At 37.6% G+C, this 21,691-nt stretch overlaps 1 protein-coding gene across 9 annotated transcripts in view; it reads left to right on the plus strand.

The window, feature by feature from the left end:
* The window catches only part of MIPOL1 (mirror-image polydactyly 1), a 195,814-nt gene that overhangs the window by 134,146 nt on the left and 39,977 nt on the right, over nucleotides 1-21,691 (plus strand). For all 9 annotated transcript variants that reach the window (XM_035539326.2, XM_035539331.2, XM_035539327.2 and 6 more), the window contains one exon: nucleotides 9,342-9,436. In XM_035539326.2, the coding sequence (XP_035395219.1) occupies nucleotides 9,342-9,436 (95 nt within the window). The remainder of the gene's footprint in view (nucleotides 1-9,341; nucleotides 9,437-21,691) is intronic.

Below are 21,691 nucleotides of genomic sequence, written 5' to 3' on the forward strand. Positions count from 1 at the left end.
TGTGTCTGGTTTCTAGTCCAGTCACCTAAGCAGCCTTGAACGTGACATGAGAAAGCTTCCTCAGATAACCAGAATATTTTAAGTTCTGCAGAAAACATTTTCTGCTTTAGACACACCATGCCCAAAACAGTGTGCTTTAATTTTTAATTTTCAGTTCAAATGCAAGTTTCTCTGTATTGCTGATATCTTTCCATCATTTCTTTGAAATTGTATTTTGCCAACTGATTCTTAGATAGAAATAAAGGATGTGATGTCACCATGGCCAAACCTGAATTACAGAAAATAGAGAAATGTGCCTTTTCCACATGTCCACAGCTGTAAGCATTCTTTAATCTGAGAATTCACTTACATTTGTTGTTTATAAATCACGTATTTTGTAAAATTAATTAGAAAAAAAAATTAATTAAAAAAATGTAAATCATATTTTGTATAGCTTCTAAAGCCATAGTTACCCTGCAAAATGACTGTGGTGAATGGCTTTTTGCTCCTTTTTTAAGACGAAGGCTTCTTGGTTGTTTTCTTTTTTCTTTTTATGTGCATCATGATTTAGTATTGAGACAAGTATCTAGCTATCTGTATAAGGAGACCCAGCTACATGGCATTTTAAAGTACTTTCAGCTTGTGTTCTTAATAAAATCCCTCCTACTAAAAAGTCAGCACTCCTGTGCATGATATTATTACATGCAAAGCCCAGTGCAGCTATGAACGTGTATTTTTGGTGCTGTCATCCTTGAAAAATTTCAGGGATGTTTTTGTTAGATCTTACCTGAAGCAAGCTTTGCAGTATGTTTAGTAGTTATCCATAAGCAGAGAGTAGGTATCTATGATAGTATCTCTGTTTTTTAGCTGTGTACTTAAACAAATGGAAATCATAAATGAAATCTTGACCCTATGAAATCAATTACAGTTTGGAGTCAACCTCACAGATTCAAATTAATCTTCCTCACTGTGAATCATTCTTTACAGTAAAATAGTTCCGTGTATTAATCTCATACACTCATCACATGCCTTAGATTGTCCTCGGAATAGCTAATTTTTCCTGCAATTTCAGTATGCCATGTATTGCTTGAAAAAAAAAAATACCAGATATTACAAAATATACTGCAGATGTTGAAGAAACTTTGCATAAATGTAGTACGTATGGTTAGATAAGCAAATTCTTAAGGTAATTCTCGTTAAAAATATCATGAGCATTTCATAGAGACTTATGCTTGTATACTGTGATAATGGGCTGAATCTGTCTGTAATATGTGCTAATGTGATCATTAGGTGAAAGAGTTAACTGCTTGTCAAATACTGCTGGAACAGGGTGATGTGACCATGCAGTACAAAAATGAAGTATTCATGTCTCAGACATAATGGTTCAAATGGTATAAATAGTATTTCTTTAACATAAATAGTAAATACTAAGTTTGCTCTTAGTATAATAAAATGAATCAGGTATGTGCCTAGTCTAGTCAAAAATGCTATTGGATCCTTTAATTTTCTTTGGCAGAGCAGTAGAAAGCTATTTGGTGATCTTTTTCCCTAGATGTACAATCTGCAAAGTATTTGTTATGGCCTGTTGCTGTCATTCCAAATTGCATTAGGACCTCTCAGAAATGAATGACAATACAAGCAATATTGGTATGAACATGTATTCTTACTGGGGAATTTGTTGTTGTGATGAAAACAGATTCTGGACTCCAGACAGTGACATCTTTTACAACTCTTTTTAAAAGCTCCCTAAATATATTAAATTAGGGATTGTATAAAGACTGAGTTGGAGAGGGTAGCATTACATAAACAACACACAACACTTCTTTAAAATGTCAGTTCCATTCTGGAGAAAGAGAGATTATGGAGTTACCATTTTTAATTCTGATATGAGAAAGCATTAAGATTCTCTGTAAAATAACAACTGAAAAAGATGTACCTGTAACTGCTAAAATGTCACACACATGGAACCTCTGATTTCAGCTCCCTCATCTGAATTGGGCACCATCAAAAGTTCTGATGGTGTGGCTGTTGAAGTCTCCTTAGTCACAACACATCTTCTTTCTGGACCTGCTTTTCAAACACTTAGCAATTTAATAAAAAATTATTTGTGCCAGTCTCAGGGAGAGGACATAGACCAATTATCATGGAAGTGACCTGAAATGTAGGCAATTTACATGGCTTTAGAGGAGGGCAATGTTCTCACTGGTGGGAGCCTGTGGTATCCAGAGTGAGTTAGTGCAAGAGACTGGGACTCAGCATTAGGTTTCCACATCCAAAATGAGTAACCTAGTCACATGGCTGGAGAACAACTTTCTTCTTTGTCAGAAATTGTGCCTGTGATTTCTTAGAAATGTCTAAACCAATGCATCTTCATAAAGTATTATTGTTTCAGTGATACAATGCTTTTTATTATAAAAAAAAAAAAAGCTTAATTAACAAATACTCATTTTGACCAACAGTAGCATTGGATGGTAGAGCAAAATCTTCTTATGTATGGTTAATAGTTCGATTCTGATGCAAACTTACAAAAGGTCTTGTTTACTGTTGAGATCCCATTTCTGTGTGCCCAGAGGAAATGTCCACCCCCAGGTGTGGCTGTGGTAGGGTGCTGGGTGTTAAGGCTTAAAGGCTGTTATAGTTCCCACCAGCACTACCTTTACCCTGAAATTCTCACACACTCGCACACAAACAATCCTCACTTGTTTTTTTAGGGTAGTTTTCTAGCTCTACTGATCCTCCCCAACAGCACAGATCCGTCAGGGGCCAGTCTTACAGTTGTTTGATTTACAGTAACTCAAGGTTACAATAGTTTAATAAAAACTATTTCCATTGGAAAATGATGTGTTGAGAAACTAAATTTTCGTGAATTTCTAATGATTTCAGTTAACATTCAAAACTTTTTCGTCTCAAGTTTATTTCCCAGAATCTTTATTTGGTGAAAATTTGAGTCTACGTTACCAAATTCAGTTTTAATTTTATGTTTTAAATTTGATTTTATTGTTTAGTTATATATTACATGACATGTTAATAATTTATAACATCTATTATATTACAGTTCCAATTTTCACTTTTCATTTTTAAAATTGGCCAGGCCAGCTGCTACTTGGACACACATTGCATGTGTTTTCTATATATATATATATATATATATAAAGCACCTATGACTGTATTGATAAACACTCTGGAACCACTCTGATGGCAAGGGTAAGAAGAGGAGTTGCCCTGTTAGTACTAGCACTTCTGTTTCCAGTGAATTTAAAAAAAAAAAAAAGGCACAAGACTGTTTTATCTAATTTTCTAGGTCAAACTGTCCCATTTGTATTGTAGTGAAACAGTTTGACACGTTAACATTGTGAGTTAAAAAAAAAAATGGTGATTGCTTAGCATGTTATTAGAGATCTAGGTATTTTCAGTTCCCTCGTGTTAGCTGGAGTCTTTTTCTTGACCCTGAAAACCTCTGATCCTCCAATTAATAAGACAAGTGCTCATATTCTTTTCTAGATCAAAGCATCACCTGCTTCTGTTGTGGAACAGTTTGATGTGTTGACACTTTGAAATAGAAAATAAGATGAAATGAGTAATCTGCACTAAGTAGCAGCTGCTAATGTAAAAACAACAGGATGGTTAAAAGTTGGATGTCATAATGTGTCACAACATGACCTGCTCTGTCATGCAGTACATGCTACCGTTATTGACATAAGATGTAAAATGTGAAAGCAGTAAAAGTAGTGTAAAATAAAAATATCTCTTAAACGGTTTTAAAACATTTTTCCTGATTTTTTTTTCTTGGTCATTCTAATTCAAAACGAAAGAAACCTTTGCTTTCCCTCCCAATCTCCTACTGCCCTGAGAAGACAACTGTCCTCTTACTGTTGAACTAGTCAGCTAATATCACCAGAAACATAATACTGCCCCCAGCAGAAACTGGGGCAATTCAGTTGGTCAGCCATTTCTGGCTAGATTCCATTTCAGACCCCAGATAACACAAGACTGAAGGAGCAGAACGATACCTTATTGCCATCTTTCACCATTACCCAGCTCTAACAAATGTAAATGATTGAGTCCATAAATTGTAGAAATGACCATTGAGAATCTCAAGACTTCTTATCCAGCCGCCTTCTAATCCATAGGAGTGTCTGGAATCTGTGGAAGGAAAGCTATTGGTAGCAGCCATTACTAAGTTAAGGAGTATCTATATGTTAACAAGTATCTTAGTCAAACCAGGGGAAAATACTTACAGGGAAGGGTGGCAGTTGTATTTGGGTGAATTATAACCTCAATAAGAAGAAAGTGATTATCTACAAAAAAAGAGCACTTATTAACCAAGAAAGTTATGTCTTAGAAAACAGAAGATACAGGGACAAATGAAAATTGCCGGAGGTTAAGCTAAATTGGCCTGTGGAAAGGAAATTAAACAATAGTGTAATGACTGAAATGAGAACAAGGAAAGAGGAAATGTGCTACCATTCTGAGAATGGCATAGAGATCAAGGATAATCCGTGTTAGGTCCAAAAGTGTGTGATCTTTTTTTTTATTTTTTTCTGCCAGCGTTGACTAATGATGATGTCAACTATGAGGACAAGGGTTAAGAGAAATAAAGGTATGGAAATGAAATATAATGGAATATATCCTAGTTGTTCAGTAGGTTATTGTGCTCAGATTGGGATAATAGTGGTCTTCATCCCAAAATTCCAAAAGATCTGATAATTAAAATTGCAGGAATTATAGTAAAGTTCTTTAATAAATTTTTTGAAGTTGTGTGTGGTGTAATTTGACAGAATTAGCAGAGGCACAGTCGACACTTAGGAAGGAAAAGAAAAAACAAGTCCTGGCAATTGTAGACCAGTTAATATTTATTTTGAGTCTTTGGAGTTAATATGGAAGGAAAATACTTAAAGCATCCATTAACAGTGGATTGAAGTACAGCTTTCACCCAAATAAGATCATGCAAGAATTATTCTTTGATATAATTGTTTATTTAGACATGGAAATTTGTTATATATAAGCTGACGCAGAAGTAAAGCTAAAGTAGTGCCGCACGGAAAATTATTAATTAAAAAAATAGAAGGTGTGTAAGTTGTTATTTTACAAGCAAGCATAGGCTTAATATGCTGCTATTAACTGAGTACACCTAGCATCTCTTGTTTGAAAGGACGGACAGGTTGAGCTCATGTCCATCTGCAAAATATCATGCACCCATGAAGGAGATGAGGGATTAGTCAAAGGCAATAAGGAACTAGTTAGCAGGAAGGTAAGAACAAACAGCTTTGAAAAGAGAAATGTTAAGGTCCAAGGATTTATTTAGTGGAATTTTTATCCAGTTTCTCACTGGCTGGTGATGAACCTGTTTTCTTCAATGTTCTCGTTAAGAACATTTGACATAAAGAACAACAGCGTACAAACAAAATAGCTGTTTGCCACAGAGCTGGGAGGTATTATTATTTGCATTGTTAATACAAAGTAAGTTCAAGCTGTCTTGCAGAATGTTTGGAATGACCTCAAGTACAGGAAAAAAAAAACAAAAAACAGTGGGGTGAAATTCAGTGGTACCAAGAGTTTTTACTGTTAGCTGGGTAATAGCAGTGGACAGGTGAATAGACAAATACAGGAGGCTGACTGTGAGCAAAAGGGATGCAAGAACGTGTCAGGGAAGATGTTTTCACTGGAGTTAGCAAGTACTGCTAGCAGAGCACAGATGAGAGATGGGTTTGGATTGATCAGGGGAATGGAGAGCCTACTTGCTGAGACATAACAGAAAAAGTTATATTTAGCCTACACATTGAAGGAAATGCATATGCTCTGTAAATATATACAGGTGGAATATATATGCTCAATAAATGCGTAAGAAAAAAAGTAAGAAGATGAAGCTTTTAAGCTTTGTTATTCACGTTCATTGAATGTTTTTTCTTTCTGTTGCATGCAGAAAGGCATTGTGAAAGTCATCTCTTACCCATAGGGAACCTGACAGCATAGGATGCTGTGTGTTCCTACCTCTTTCAATTTAGAGTAGAGTTGAGGATGTTCATGTTTGCCCTGGTGGAGATAGGAACAGATGAAAACTCTGTTTTCCTTTGCTTTAGTCTTGAATTTTTCCCACCAGTGGGTTAAGAAGGCACATAGCATTGTTCCTTTAAATATTTTGAAACACAGGCAAAGGGATCACTAATGAGATTTTCTTATTCAAGATCTGGCTTTGCTAAGTCTGATATGGAGCAATTAGCTTTTAAATTTTATTTAATCAAGAAAATCAAGAAACTGCTAAAATGAAAAATGAGAGAAGTGTAGAAACAAGAATTTTCTTTTTCAGGAAATTAGGTTGGGAGACAGAAGAGGGAAGGATCTAACCGCATTAAACCAAATATGAAAGCTTTAGAATTGTTGGGCAAAACAAAATTGTGAGAAAGAGACCATATCCCAGCTATCAGAATGCCCTTTCAGGGTTAAACAGGAACTTCATTGAGGGTGGACCATATGCCAAAGCAGTGACTGACCTCTCTGCTAAATGGGCCTTTTTAGGGAAAACCTCCACCAGAGGAATCTGAGTGTAATTCTTTTTGTTCTTCTTCTTTTTGTCCCCTAGTTTCCAAAAAAAAAATTAAAACTGATACATTTCTGTGAGAACTTCTGATTTCCACAGTGACATTTTCCAAAGGAATAATATTTTGTTAAAAAGTTCCCGAATAGCTATTGTTATTACTAGAGGTGAACTCATGTAGGACTTTTGCCATGTGCACTGTGGATGGATTTCAATGTATATTATAGGAGTCTTCCAAATATTTTATAGTAATCCAGGCACCATTATTTTAGTTAGCAGTTTAACTTCATTATGGGTGTTGTTCTGCTTTCCTCCTCCTTGTGAAGGAAGACTCTTCGTTTTGTGAGGATATTTGAGTCATCTATCTGTGTTTACCACTCTTCAGGCCTGTGAATGATAGGCCATTTTGTTGCGTAGCTGCATATCATACACAAAAGTTCCTGCACTGGAATTCTTGTTGCTCTCATGTGGCTCCCTAGTATCAACCTACTACATGCTTTTCAGGAGGTTAGCAAATGCCTTATTTTCTTCCCTTCAGTTGTTGTAGATGTTTCCTGGTGTTTGGTGTTTTTTTGTTTTGGTTTGGTGTTTTTTTTGTTTGTTTGTTTTAAATCTGAGTAACATGCTTCTGCTGTTATTTTTACTGGTGTAAGTCAGGCTCAAACCCAGTCGAATCAGTGCAGCTTTGTTTGCTGAAAACTGACATAAATAAGAGTCTCCAGACTCAAGTGCCTTCTGACTTTTGTCCTGAAAAGTGAGTGGAACGTTAGGTGTATTTTTTATGATAGTTCTCCAAAGAGACTAGCCGTTAATCTCCCCATGAGTAGGTGTGTCAGCTGCACACATTTCCTTTCAGTCTACCATTTCAATCATACTTCACAGTACACTGAAAATTGGCAAGGATGTTAATTATTGGCCTCTAGAACAAACCACCTACTTTGATTCGAGCATGTTTTCCAATTTTTAAGAATGTTGTTTCACCTTCAGTACAGTATAATTATAGAAAATAGGTTGGTTTGGCTGACATTCTTGTGTTCTGCGCGTTCTGCTTGCAAGGCAGCAAGCAGCACCAGGCAAGCGACTCACCTGCAGAGGATTTTAACCTCTTGATGGCAGGAGTTAGGGCTTACCAGCATCCAGTACATTGTTTTCAGTATCTGAAGCTCTATACCACTGTCACTCAGAGGTTAAACATTAACACTTTCTGCTTTTCAGGCTGAAGGAATGCTCCATAGAGTAAGAAAGTTTGTTTTTATTCTCCAAGGAAATTCCTGTTAACGTTTTATGAATGTCTGTTACAGGAGCAGCTGCAGCAGTGGGTTTTGTACCCCAATAACGCAAAACCCTGGGTAATGCAAGACCCACTGAGCAGCACAGCGCAGAGACTGGTTGTGTGGCTGCATTTGTGCAGGGCTGTGTTTGGTAAAATTTGCCAGGAGTCAGCCATGTATCCAGGACATGATTAGTCAACCAGCAGGATAAATTGCCCATAGATGACTGGGAGTTGACAGTAAACAGTAAAACACCTGCCTTGAAGACATATAGTCTTAATAGACGTGCAGGAAACAGCAACAAGTGTGAGTCCTGTTTTAGGAGAGGGATTTTGAGGTATACAGACAGAGTTGTTCATGATTATACAGAGAGTCTGGCAGAGCTCAGAGCTGAACTCCGAGCCATTCCCTTCATGTGTTCGTCGCTCGTGTAACAAGTCTTCAATGTACTGAGAAACTGTTCCGCAACACTGTCCTGAGGAGTTGGCAGAATTCACCGTCAGCATTTCTCACACACGTACCGCTTGGTTTGGGGCTCTACAATTTGTACAATTAATAACCTACACCATGCATTAAAAACATTGGAAACCAGCCCAATGCTCAGGCTCATGTGTCAAAGAATTGTTGGGCAAGTCCCGTCTTATTTGTTGTTACAATAATTAATCATCCACTGATTATAAGATAATTTATATGGTATCTGGGCCCTCAAGGGAGTTCTGCAGTGCTATTGAAATTGGACATTTTAAAATTAATGGTGATTAAACTGTAAGGCAACATTAAATATGCATGAGTACTTATTTCTTCTACTTCCTCCTTAACTGTAGCGCCATGTCGGGGCTGGCTACCTTCCTGACCTTACAAGCCACACAGGCAATTTCCATAATGGTTATGAGTCACAAGCCGTTCACAGCACAGTGTGAATAAACAAAGGGAGAGGGAACATCCGGGATGGTGCACAGGTGGGAGATGACAGTGGTTCCTCAGGGGTTCCTCACCCCACTAGGAACCAGGTCCTGGATGAGAGGGCCGCCAGTTCCCGGAGCAGCCCAGCAGTGCCGGTCTCAGAAGCCCTGGCTGGCAGCATCAGGTGGCTCCCTGTACAGGAGCTGCAATGTAACAGCGTGAGAGGCATGTGCAGAGCAAGAGTTGCACATCAGTTGTTGATGGCTGAGTGCTTTGCTCCACTCTCTGCAAAGTATGTTGGTCAACACAATTTTGCCCTAGGAACATTATATAAATACGAAAAGTGTGCTGAGAAACACGTGGCTGAACTTAATATAGCTAACCTTAACCATTCAAAACGTTTACTGTATATGCAAAGGGAAACCATTCAAAACATGATCCTGTCAGGAAAAAGAACAAGAAACAATTTCAATGCTACAAGAAGAAAGGATTTTTTTCATAAAAATTACATAGCCAACGGTAGAGAATAGTATAACATAATACACGTATTACAATAAAGCATGGCTGAAATGAACGCACAAAGGATTGTTCTGTTTTCAAAGCAACATGGATATTCTGAAGAAATTGTTTATAATTTGTTTATCATTTTTCAGGCAGAATTGATAGCCTTGCAACAGGAAAAAGAGGCAGCTCTTCAACAGTGCAAAAAATTAGAAGAAGAAATCCAGAGATTGCATGTATACTACAGGTAAAATAATTAATACTCATATAAATCAGTGACTCATAGGGGAAATTTTCTGTGTGATGTCTGACTCTAAGTGAGGAAATAGCCTTATCAAATAGGTATTTGTTGGAAATGTGAATGCATCAATGAATCAAGGCTGCATTTCTGCTTTACTGCTCACCAACCATCTCTTTGAAATAGAATTCCTTTTCTTGTATCCTAAATATTCTTTAGCTTTTTTTTTTTCTAAGGGAAGGGGAAAGGGAAGGTTGCTGGCAGTTAATTCTCATAAGAATGAAATATCTGTGTAATAGTGATACATTCACTTTAAAAAATGAGGAGAAAAGAACCAGTGGGCATAAATGCTTATTTCTTCACTGGTTGTTTGCACATATGCAACCTTATCAACACAGATTTTAAAATAATCTGTAATTTTAAAAGACTGTTTTCTAACTCCCAACATAATGGACGTGTTTTAATTCCTTATATTCTGTAGCAGTATGTAGAACAAGAGAAAGAGCCATTCTCTCATTAATTTAGATGGCTGCACTGAGCATTTGCATGGATCAGTGGATGGTAGTCCCTAAGGAAAAGCTCTGTGTGGTCCAGTGAAGGAGTTAGGTTGTTTTATGGAGTGATGTTGGGTTACAGCTCTCATTTCATCCTGACCTCCTGTGTGAGAGGGGGTACAGAGCTGCCAGCAGGTCAGAGGCAGGAGAATTGGCATCAACACAGCAGAAAATTGTGAATCTGAAGGCTGAATGTCTGTGATGAGGGATGTGGGCTGCAGAGGTAAATAATAAATGTAGTGTGAATATTATGTTCATGGAAAATAAAGGGAACTAGTTAGTTATGACTCAAAAACATTTGCAGTTGCAGAACTGTGTGTGTTTTCAGTGTTCCAGCATTTACAAGTGGAAAATACTCATATTTCTAGAGGTTTTTAGAGTTTCCCCTTCTCATTAAGTTTATTAAAACCTTGGAGGGAAGTCTCAAAAACAACTTCTGTTCCTAAATCTCATAGGCATTTATTTAAAACCTGTTAATAGTGAATAGAAACCCCAAGCAATTTGTGATTATTGCTTTTAATGAATTTGGTCAGCATTTAGTGTGTGCACAAATTATGGTATGATTTACCAAGATAGAATTTATTATAGTGTCCTTATTACTCACTTAAATGGGATTTGTAGAATAATTTAAAGACAGAAATGCAATTTTTATATTGATATTTCAGAAATTAAGAGTTTACTTGTGTTGGTCTGCATGTTGTAGGAGATTTGTCATTGACTTCTGACTTGTTGACATAGTGTATCAGGTTTGCTCTAACATATAATATTTAACAAGAGTAGTAGAGAGCAGCTGCAGTTTACTCTAGTACGTACTTTAAATCTCAGAATATAATAATGACTTGTTGGAATCAGCATTGGAATGTAGCACACTATTAATTTATGGCCCTTACTTTGAACAGGCAAAATTTCATTGTAAGTTTGATTATGGTGTTTTACAAGATTTACTCATAAGGTGTGAAAATTGTCATCTGAATAACCTGTGGGTCATAACCTCTGGAAGTCATATGGTCCAATCCTGCTCAAGCAGGGCCACCTAGAGCAGTTGCCCAGGCCCATGTCCAGACAGTATTTGAATTATCTTCAAGGTAAGAGACTCCACAAGCTCTCTGTTTAAGACATACTGTCTACATGTGCAGGCACACTGTTTGGAAAGCCACCTGGAGTTGAATCTGGTGAGTAATGTAAAAGGGAACAAGAAAGACTCCTGTAACTACTTAAGCAGTGATGTTTGAAGTCTTAGGTCTATCTTTTGCCTTGGCTAGAAATGAATTACAAAGATTCTTAGAAACATCTTAACATTTCAGTTGCAGTTTTACATATGGTGCATGAACATCTGCAGCCTCTGTCATCCAGTAGTCTGGCATTACTTTGAATGCATACCAAATGAGGTAGATGAAGAAAAGAGTATATGGCGTGTGTGTGTAAAACCTTAGGGAACTATATCAGACAAAGTGTGAGATGACCACAATAATCATAAATGACAAAACAATGCATTTTCTCAGGCCAACTAACTGACCAAAAACTTATTCTCTGTTTTATATGTGGAGCCTATTTAAGAATTACTTGTGTAGATGTCTACTAGGTCTTTTTATTTTCTTTTACTGCTTGTAGTGGTAACATTAAGTACTGAGAGTATTTTTCAGGCAGCCTGTTTTGGACTGAGGTGGAAGTTTGATGCTTTGATCCAAGTGAATTGGCAAGACGATTTGCTCTTTAAGGCAACCTTACCTTGGAGTTATTTCTCTTTTGGACTTTAGAGCTCCCCAGGAATCACAATATGGGCCTTCACACGTTCCACTCCTCATCTGAACCACAGAACTGCAGTGAGATATCTTATTACACAGACTGCACATTTCCTTCACCTACTGTTCCCTCTTTCTTTTACCAACTTCTCCCACTTTCTGTCATCTCTGTGGTGCCTTGCCCACTATGACAGCAGCTTGGGAATTTTGGCACCATTTGGTGCCTTCTCCTGCTTCTCCTCTTAGGTCTTCCTTGGCCTTAAAAAAGCATTTTCTCCTACTTCTCATTTGTTTCCTTGTTTGGACCAAGACTTCCACATCATCCTTTAACCTAGGAGAAACAAATTTAAGAAAAAAAAATACTAGAGGCTAATGTTAAAGTGTGTAATAAATACCTGAAGCTGTGCCTACATGCATAGCCACGTTTCAGGGGTTTGGGCATAAATGTAACAACTATCAGCATATGTTAACTTTTGAAGGCTAACCTGTGCAAACAGTAACACTAAAATGTGTATCTTTATACTGATCTGTCTTTCATGAATATTAGTATAAGCCAGAAAAGGCTGAATATCTTTAATATCTTTTTATTATACAAAATCAAGGAAGAGATATTTAGTTCCAGATTATCTGTATGTGTGAACATGCAACTGTATATATATACAGACATGCTCAAAGGAAGGAAACAAGTGCAGACCTTCAGAAAAAACAATCCTTTTTTTTTTTTCCCCTCAATGAAAAAGATCCCTGGTATCTAGACACTGCATGCATTTTTAGGCCCCAGTACAAGAAAGCTATATAAATTAGCTTAACTTCTACAGAGGACAGCTGGTATGGTCAGGGGGCTGCAACATTTGCCCTGTAAAGAGAGACTGAGGGTACTGCTTCTGAGCTCCTGATAAGCCTGGAAAAAAAAAAAAAAAAAAAGATTTATTTCTTAGGTGGCTTCAGAGAACCTAATAGAAGCCTGCGTGTATCTATAAGGAGGTTGTCAGGATGGACGGGCTCTTCGGAGTGCTGCATGGCAAGAGGGTGAGAGACAACAGACTTGAATTGGAACAAGACAGTTTCAGGCTTCAAGACCAGGTTGGGTGGGGCTTTGGGCCATCTGGTGGGAGGTGTCCCTGCCCAGATCTGGGGGATTGGAACTAGATGGTCTTTTAAGGTCCCTTCCAACCCAAACCATTCTATGATTCTATCTGTGATTCTATGGTAAGGAAAAACTTTCTCAACACAAGGGATGTGCAGCATTGGAACAGGTTGTCCAGAGAGGTTTTGCTGTCTCCATCGTTGGAGATTTCCAATACCTGAATTGATAAAGTCCAGAGTAACCTGGTCTTATGAAGCAGAAAGTGACTCCTAGCTGGAACAGGAGTTTCATGGAAGACAGGAACGTCCAAACCAAAACTGAACTTTGTGCAATAAAAGATGAAACATTAATTTATACATGAATTTTGACTTTCTTAAAAGATGGTACATCCCAGAAAGAATCTGTCTCTTTTTAAAGGGAAAGAGAAGTAAAAATGAGGAAAAAGTGAAAAGGAAGAGAAATCTAATTCAGATACAGAAGGGAGAGGAAGTTGGCTCAGAATAAAGTTGGGCAAGTTCTCTGCTTCTGCTTATTCTTTTTATATTTTTCCTGTGTCGTGTCTCAAAAGGAAAATTGGATTTTCTGTGGAGTAACATCAAAATGCATATCAGAAATGAAAATTTGCATAACAGTTAGGAACAGTATAGAGTTTCTAGCTTACTAGGAAAATTGTTTCACCACAATGCTCTTTAAGCAAGGGATTAATGCAAATCATAGATCATCAGTGACTGAGGAAGGCTATATCCAAATAATCAGTTTTGAACTATGTAGGAGTGTTAATCCCACTACCACTTTCTCACATAGTTCTGTTGTTTGAATGTCGTCAGAAGTTTTTTATTTTTTTCAGTTATATGGTCTGTCCATTTTTATAATCAGTTTCCTTGTATTTCAACAATGCTTCAGAAGTGTACTTCTGCTACACATAAAAATGCTGACAGAGACGTATGCTGTTGCATACTGATTATTTTTTCCACATATTAGATAAAACAGCACAGCTGTGTATGAGAAATGTATCTCTATACAGGGAAGTACATATATATTTTTCCAAATTAAAAAAAAAAAAAAAAGAAAAAGGCTACAATATTTCACTGAAAATCCCTGGCAACAGGAGTTTTCATAGGCAAATAATTTGAACAGAGTATAACTAGTACAGCAAAATGTAGACCTCTGAGATGTCAACCCTCATTGTAATGAAAGATAAAAGAGCAAAATATAAATGTAGGGCTATCTCTACTTAAAAGTATGTTTTCTGTAGGTTTCATGTTGGGGTCAGAGGCAGTGAGGCTCAGTTCATTAAAACTACTGTTTGCTGTACATATGTATAAGAAATATATATTTGTGTCAGTTTACACACCTTTGAATGAAACTGCTAAGGATAAGAATTGGTATGTTCAGCAGCAGGAGTTAATAAGGGTTGTAAGGTAAAATTTAGGGATGCATTTAGTAACTGAGTAGTTATTGCAAAGATATATATGAGCTTCCTTTGTGATTTACTCCAGTACTCTAAAAGCTATATATTTGCCAAGTCTGATGTTCCCAGGGGAGGAAGGACAGTAAAAACTTTGCAAAAAATTTTTATCCAGAGGTTCTTCCAATTTGCAGTTGAAGCGTGTAAGATGCAGAAATAGCTACAGGCTGGAAGTCACAAACGTACATTTACTGCAGTGAATTTCCTAATAAACAGATATTTGAAAAACCTTGCAACAATAAAATGAAATTTAAAAATGATTTTTTACTCTCCTGATGCTGCAAGAAAAAGGTATCTTACTTTACAACTATGTGACAATTTTCAATAATGAGATAGAAGTCTAACTTCAGTGAGACCCCTTCTAATAGTAAGCACTATGATCTGAAATAAATATTTTTAGAAGCAGACATTCAGTCAATATGGGTAGCTTCTCCATCAGCATTTCAAACAGAATTGTTGTTCCCTAACCAGCTGTATCACTTTTAAAAGTTATAAACTATTGAAAAGGTTTAATAAGTTTTTAATCTAAAAGCTTCTGATGCTGCTGATGGTTCGGTTAAAGTGGGATTCATGGTTTAAGTAGCATGAGCAAACAGTTGAAAAAACGATTGATTTTATGGAGATACATATATTTTTTTCCCACAAAGTCTGTTGTAAAATGATGTGCAGGTTGATCTTTTTAAAGATTGAAATTGATAGACTTGAAAGAGAAAAGAATCAAGAGTTTTTTATGATTTCCTCAAATGAGAGACATATAAGCACAGGGACAAACTTAATTTTCATTTTAATTACAGAACTAAATCACCCTATAACAGGAGAAATAGATGAAGAAAGGCGCTTTGCAAGGCAATATTTGCACTTCTGGGAAAAAGAAAAAGGCTGTATTCTGTTCAAGCTTTGAATACAATGGTGCATGTTAATTTACATGTTCTGTAGGTTCATGGCCGATGTTATGGACTATAATACTTGAGTGATATCATTTCATCCCTGTTCCATGGGTCCTGTAAAAGGATATGTAACAGCATAATTCTTGCTGTTAGACTGTCCTCTTGTTCCAGTTGTAAGGACTATTATAAGCTATAGATTATTCTACCTAACATCAATAGTCATCCTCTTATATTCTGTGTAGTTCACGGGGACAGTAGCGGCAAGTAAATCAGAATACAACTGCCTAAATATTTAATCTACTGTTCTCTGACTGTCCCCTGCTCAAATATTTCAGCCTCTCTGATTTGCCACCTCTGTCTTTTTCAGAGATTTCTCCAGTCCAGATTTATCTCAGGGTGACATGATGTGCAGCAGGATATGGGGTTGCTCTAATGTCCAGCTTCCCAGTCCAAATAAACTGGAACCCATTTACACTGGGATGAGTGAGGCTGCAGCCATGAGTGCAGAGCAGTGATCTCAGTCCTTCCTCTGCAGCTAAAGCAAAATACCTTGAGCACTTGCCACTGCAGTTAACCTCAGAGAACTGGTTTTTCCATTGCTGTTTTTTTTCTCACTTTTTCTTTTATGCCCATTGACTCGTTTTCCTGCTCTTTTCATCCTGACTGCACACTGCAATTCTGACACTGCTGTTGTTTCAGTATTAGTTGACTTAAACTTACCATAATGTGGCTAGTTATGGTCATTGAGAAGAATGACCAGACAATGTATGGTATCAGTGTAAACATACTGTTACTTTTGCAGATCAATTTTGGGGAGATCAGGACAGAAGACAACAGCTGTGTTTTCAGTATTCTGTGTCCCTGCAGCAGTAACTTCTGTTTTATCCAAGAGTTTCAGACACTGACACCAAATGTAAATCTTGAGCTAAGTAAATCTCCCACTTCTAAGCAAAGGAGAGATTCTCTTTTATGCCAAACAGATGAGATGCTTGCATGTATTATGCAGTGGGAGATGGTGCAATATGTCTTCTTGTGAAGGAACCTAACCCTCTGCGGTGTTACGCAGCCCAACATATAGAAAAAAATGGCTCTGTAAGGGAACACTAAGGTTTTTGTTTGTCTTTTGTTACTCTGAAAAAACTCGGGTGTGACCTGAGCTATATTTCTTAGTTTATTCTCTACATATAAAGTCCCACTGATTTTTTCTATGGGAGATTTGGACATGCACTGAATAAAGTTTTAACCCTCACCCTTTTTATTTATTTATTTATTTTACCTAAATGTATGTGCATTCTTCCAGTTTATTGAACTGAGTGCTGAAACTGGTTGGGATTTAGAGCCTGCAGGTTCTAGTTCTCCCTCTGTTATCATGCCACTTTCCAGTGGAGTTCTGCAGCCCCAAAAGTATTGCTGTTTTAGATTGGTGGGGTCTTTCACACTTTGTAGCTCTGCAAGCATTTTCCCACTGGTAAGCCCCTCTTTTTTTCTTTCCTGCCTTGTATTTCTTGTTATCCTTATGTATTTCACATTTTATTGGATTTATTATCCTCTTCCCCTTGCCCCATTCCTAGACTTCATGTTCTCTAGCCTGGAATTGATTGGTCTCTCCTTCTGCAGTTGCTTTACTTTCTAGCAATAATTGCCAGGCAGACTGACTTTATAAATCAATGGGCAGTGAGCTTTCTTGGGAGTGTGGCAGACCAGATTCTTATACGCAGTTAACACTTGACCATTTGCCCAGAAGAGGGATGGTAGAGAGAGGCTCCAGTATAGGTCATAGGCTTGGTGTTTACAGCACCTATTTGGCAGGTGATGAAAAGGCAGAGCAGTGTCTGAGCCTGTTTGGAAGGGGGATTGTTTTTCTTTTTCTTTTCTTTTTTTTTTTTTTTTTTTTTTTGCCTCCCAATGGAATATCTTAGCCAGCAGTGCTCTCTGAGCTTCTTCTCTCTCATTCATTTAGAGAGACACACACACAAAAGTTTTGAAAGTTTCTCTTTTTGCCCTGACATGATTTCAAAGATTTTCCCGTCATATTGGGAAAAAAAAAAAAAAGTTGCAGCATGGAAAAATAATTTCCTTCTGAGCTTTAGTGATTTATAAAAACTTAGAGGGAGAGGAAGCACTGAACTGTCAGAGATCCCAGCTGCCTGGTGGAACAAGCTAGCCCGTGCCATCCCTGTAACGAGCCCTGGGGTGGATGTAGCACACTCTGATTGCCTTGTGCTGCTGTTGACTCAGGCATGGATTGGTCTGACCTATATTCCATGAAATCTTTGTGCCTAATGTTTCCATGGGCTGGTTCTTGTCTTTCAGAGGTGCTTTGCCAATAGGAAACGCTAAGCAGCAGGTCTGAGGAGGAATGTGGGCAGAGTGAACGTGGACTGAAGTGCTTAACATGCTCTGTGATGGGGTTTTAACTCATACTATTCCCTGGGCTATGTTTGTTACTGCTTCTGTTACTGAGTGTGTTATATTGGAAATCTTTCTCCAATTTTTAAAACTTGTTGTGGACCACCCAGCCCTTTGTTGTGCCAAAAGCATTAAAGCTAGAAGCACCCTGCAGCGGATTATACTGTATTTTATCAGGCTTGCACAGACTTCTTCCTATCTGCTTCTGTGGGGTAACTTGAACTAAAAGAATGATTACCTTGTCAATTTTGCTGTTATAGACCTTTTCAGATGAGTTTCTGCTCTTCTCTAAGAGCAGGGATTTGCTTGACAGAAAGGAATTCCTTGCCAGTGGATGCTGATATGGTCTTGTGACTCTGTATGCAGCGCCCGGCTGACTTTCTGTTAACAGCTCTCCCTGGTTCAGGCTGATTCTCTTCCCCCTCTGTTTCACTTTGGTTCTCTGTGGTTTTCTGTTATGACTTCCTTGGTTTCTCAGTGAGCTGAAAAGTCTAAGAAGTGTAATTTTGTTCTGTGCTTTTTGGAATAAGTACATAGCTAGAGGTTTCTAGGAATTGTTTTTCAAATTTGTTAAAGCCTAATAAAGTGGAATTATTGGAAGAAAGGTTTTAAGTCTCTGGAATAACCACCTACAAGCAACCAGCTGACTACTGCTGATAGTTTGGAGCAGATTATTAATGTAAAGTATACTGCTGTAGAAGTACTTGTAAAAATTAAGATATTGAGATCAGCGAAGTTAATATCTATTCTGTATAATGTAAGAATACTTGAAAAGAAATGTTGGAAAAGCTGTACAGAGCATTTGCAGGATTATGAAAGCTGTTACCTGGTGGAAAGGGTATGTGACCAGAGGCTAAATGTTCTGGTTCTGCAATTGAAATGCTGAATGAATGTCATCACTAATCTCTGCTTCAGCTTCTTTATTTGTATAAAATGAAGTATTACCATTTTCCGTCATACCTTTAGAGATCTATGGAGTATAAAAATGTAGGTCCTCTTACTTTAAAACCAGGGAAGGAAAACAGACTCAGGATTAGAAAAAGCATTCTCTAGAGCAAGTTAGAGAAATACAAAAAAGATGTGTGTAATAAACTGTTTGAAAGACAAATTTTCCCATAAGAAATTTTGAAGAAAATCTAAAACTACACTGAAAAGAATTTGACTTTCCAAGAAAATATTGTATTAATGAGAATTTCTTTTGCTATGAATATGATATTTAGAAATAACGTAGTAACATCGTTAGAAGGACATTAAATGCCATTTCTTTTCTGTTGATTTTCACAGGACATGTTTTTATGTTAAAATGTCAATTCAGTGAGAAAAAGATCATTTTGACTTATGTTTTGGTTCAGTTCTCTTCAGCTGAAGAACTGAAGCAAAACAGCATTTAAAGTTGAAATGTGAAGGTGACAGGAAAACTTTCACTTAGAAATTTGCCACAGGAAGCCAACATATTGTTTTTCACTGGAACATACATCTTCCAGTAAAAAACATTTGTTTGTTGAGAAGACTGTCCGCATGAAGAAATTTCAGGCAGTGCTAGACATAAAATTACTTCTCTTACTTTGGGCTTAGCCCTGCTCCCAGTTGAGTCATTGGAAAACCTTGTTTAGGAAATAAGTAAGAATTCAGGTGGGAAGAGAAGTCCTCTGCCTGTGGAAGAAAATGAGCCAGAGGACTGCCTACCTATTGTGTTAACAGAGAAGCTGAGAGTAAGATATTTTTTTTAATCATTTTTTTTTTAAGTTAGAGGTTTTATTGAGTTGCTACGTGCATGTCCTGTTGATGCCTTTCACTGGAAAGTTTTCTGTTTTTCCATCCCCAAGCTACTTTTCTAACTAATAGATAGAGATCTGTGTTTTGGAAGCTGAGGGTTTTTAATGTTATGTCCAGAATTACATAATGTTGTGTTATTCATCTGGTATGGATAATTCCTCCAGCATAGGTGTGACGGCTTTCATTTTTAATGTCAGGGGTAGGGATGGACTTGAAGGTTTCAGTCAGTTTTTCAGTGAAGAAATGGGCCTGCTGGGATTTGCACAATCCTCAGCCTCTGAAATATTTGAGTAAAATGCAATATATTAGTAATGCTTTTCATTTATAAGCTGTGGTTCATATTGTTAGGAGGGGAAGAAGAACTGGCCCAGAGCACACTGTTAGTTTTTTTCCACCACCACCAAGACCAACACGTGTATGCAGCAGGATAGCACTGCTGTCTCACTGGCAGAGAAGCTTGTCTGGCTGTGAGCTTTGAAGGAAAACCCACAGGAGGGCAGGGAGGAAGTTATGCCAAGTGAATAATTAGTGGTCTATTTTCTTTGCCATCAAAGTGATTTTAAAGAACTTCTTCCCCTACCTGAGCCACTTCACATCTTGTTTTTGTCTTCTTTGAACCTGTTCTGTATCAGTGATACAGATTAAAGCACGGCCACCCACATATGTTTTCACTGGCAACACAGAAGTGGTGGCAAACAGTGACACAGGAGCAGGAGCAAGCATTAGTAGGCGAGGGACTAGAAATTGCTGAAGGAAAACATTTTGCCATACTGCAGCCTGAAAAATCCCTGTCTGACAGGTGGACAGACAAGCACATGGGGTCTCCTCTTGTGTCATGTCAGTAGCTTGAAAACTCTTCACAGCCTCTCTAGCTAATATAATTGAACTTATTTTTTAAGCTGCAGTAGGTTTGAAAGCCTGCTTGGGAATCAGGAAGAATTTTTTTTCACTATGCCCTAAGGCTTGGTAAGGGCTTTATTTCTTAATTTCTCCTTCTTTGTACACCTAACTGACCACAGTTAGCACGAAGGCTACTGAACTGAGAAATACAACATTGCAGTGTCCGATAGCAACATTTTCTTTTGGCAACTGGTGACTAGTGTCCTCAATGAGCAGAAGGGCCAATAATCAGATTTCAGAAGGAAGAGAAACCCACAAGTCTGGAATCTCAGGGTGCAATCCACTGAGGCTGGTGGTGATTAGAGCAAATGAAGTCAAGGTCTGCAACACAGAATCCACCAGCTGTGTCTCTTCTTTCTTCAGGAGAGGAATTTTTATGCAGTTCTTGCCACTTTTTAGTCTCTAGGGCTGCTGCTTTCATATTTGAGAGAAATTTATTGGCTCTGATAATTTGAAGATTTTTGATTCATGCTCGACATTGTTGCTTCCAAGCTTGTGAAGTTAACAGCATGTATCTGCACCATTCACTAGACAGCAGGATGAAAACTCTGGTCACCACAAACTAAGCTTTGAGGTGCCCAAATTGTTTCAAGAGTTTGTGTTGGAAAGAATTAGGGCAATTGTGTAAAATGTTTGTAAATATTAACATCATAAAAGCTGTAACTGTAAGGGATCTCTCTCTTTTCAGTGTAAATTTGTATTCAGTGCCAGCCAAACCAGACTACTATATGTAAACCCTATCTGCCCAACAGCCAATAGACTAAACCATAAATACAGTAGTTTATTTGGGATTTGTTTGCTCGCCTTCTGTATCTTTTTTTCAAAACAAAGTAGGAAAGTGGTAGTGAAAAAAGAAAGGGTGCTCGCTTGACTTTTTTATTATTTACTTGTTATGTGTTTGTTTTGTTAGTATTTCTGGCGCTTGTGGCAGGAAAAAATGTTTTTATTTCATTTAGTTTCATTTTATTCTTTGAAAATAACATAGTAAGAAAGAAGTGTCGGGTAGAAACAAAGTGTACTCACAGTTGGATATTACTGTTACAAGACAGGAGATGACAATGGTATCTTTTTAGTGTATCTGTTATCTGTGGTGTCATTAAACCTAATGATGTGCTAAATAATAAAAGCAGCCTTATCGCATCACAAGGCCTTGAATTGTGTCTTGAAGTTGCCATGCCTGTGGGTTCCGTTTGGCTTTCAGAAAAGGGTTTGGAGTCAGAAGAAGCAGCAGTTCAGAGTGCGTTTATGTGATCAAAGCTCTTTAGACAGATGGCTGCTAGCACTCCAAAATGATTAAAATATGTTCCAAGCAACATCAGTTTGTGGGCTTGGGGACCCAACCTTTCATTAGTCAATAAAGGGTCTTGAGTTCTTGAAAATGAAATCTTTAAAAGCTAATAAGGCTGCTGGTTTCCTCTGAGCAGTTTCTTCAGATTTGCAG

The sequence above is a fragment of the Cygnus atratus genome, chromosome 5, assembly GCF_013377495.2.
Source record: "Cygnus atratus isolate AKBS03 ecotype Queensland, Australia chromosome 5, CAtr_DNAZoo_HiC_assembly, whole genome shotgun sequence".
NCBI classification, from domain to species: Eukaryota; Metazoa; Chordata; class Aves; order Anseriformes; family Anatidae; genus Cygnus; species Cygnus atratus.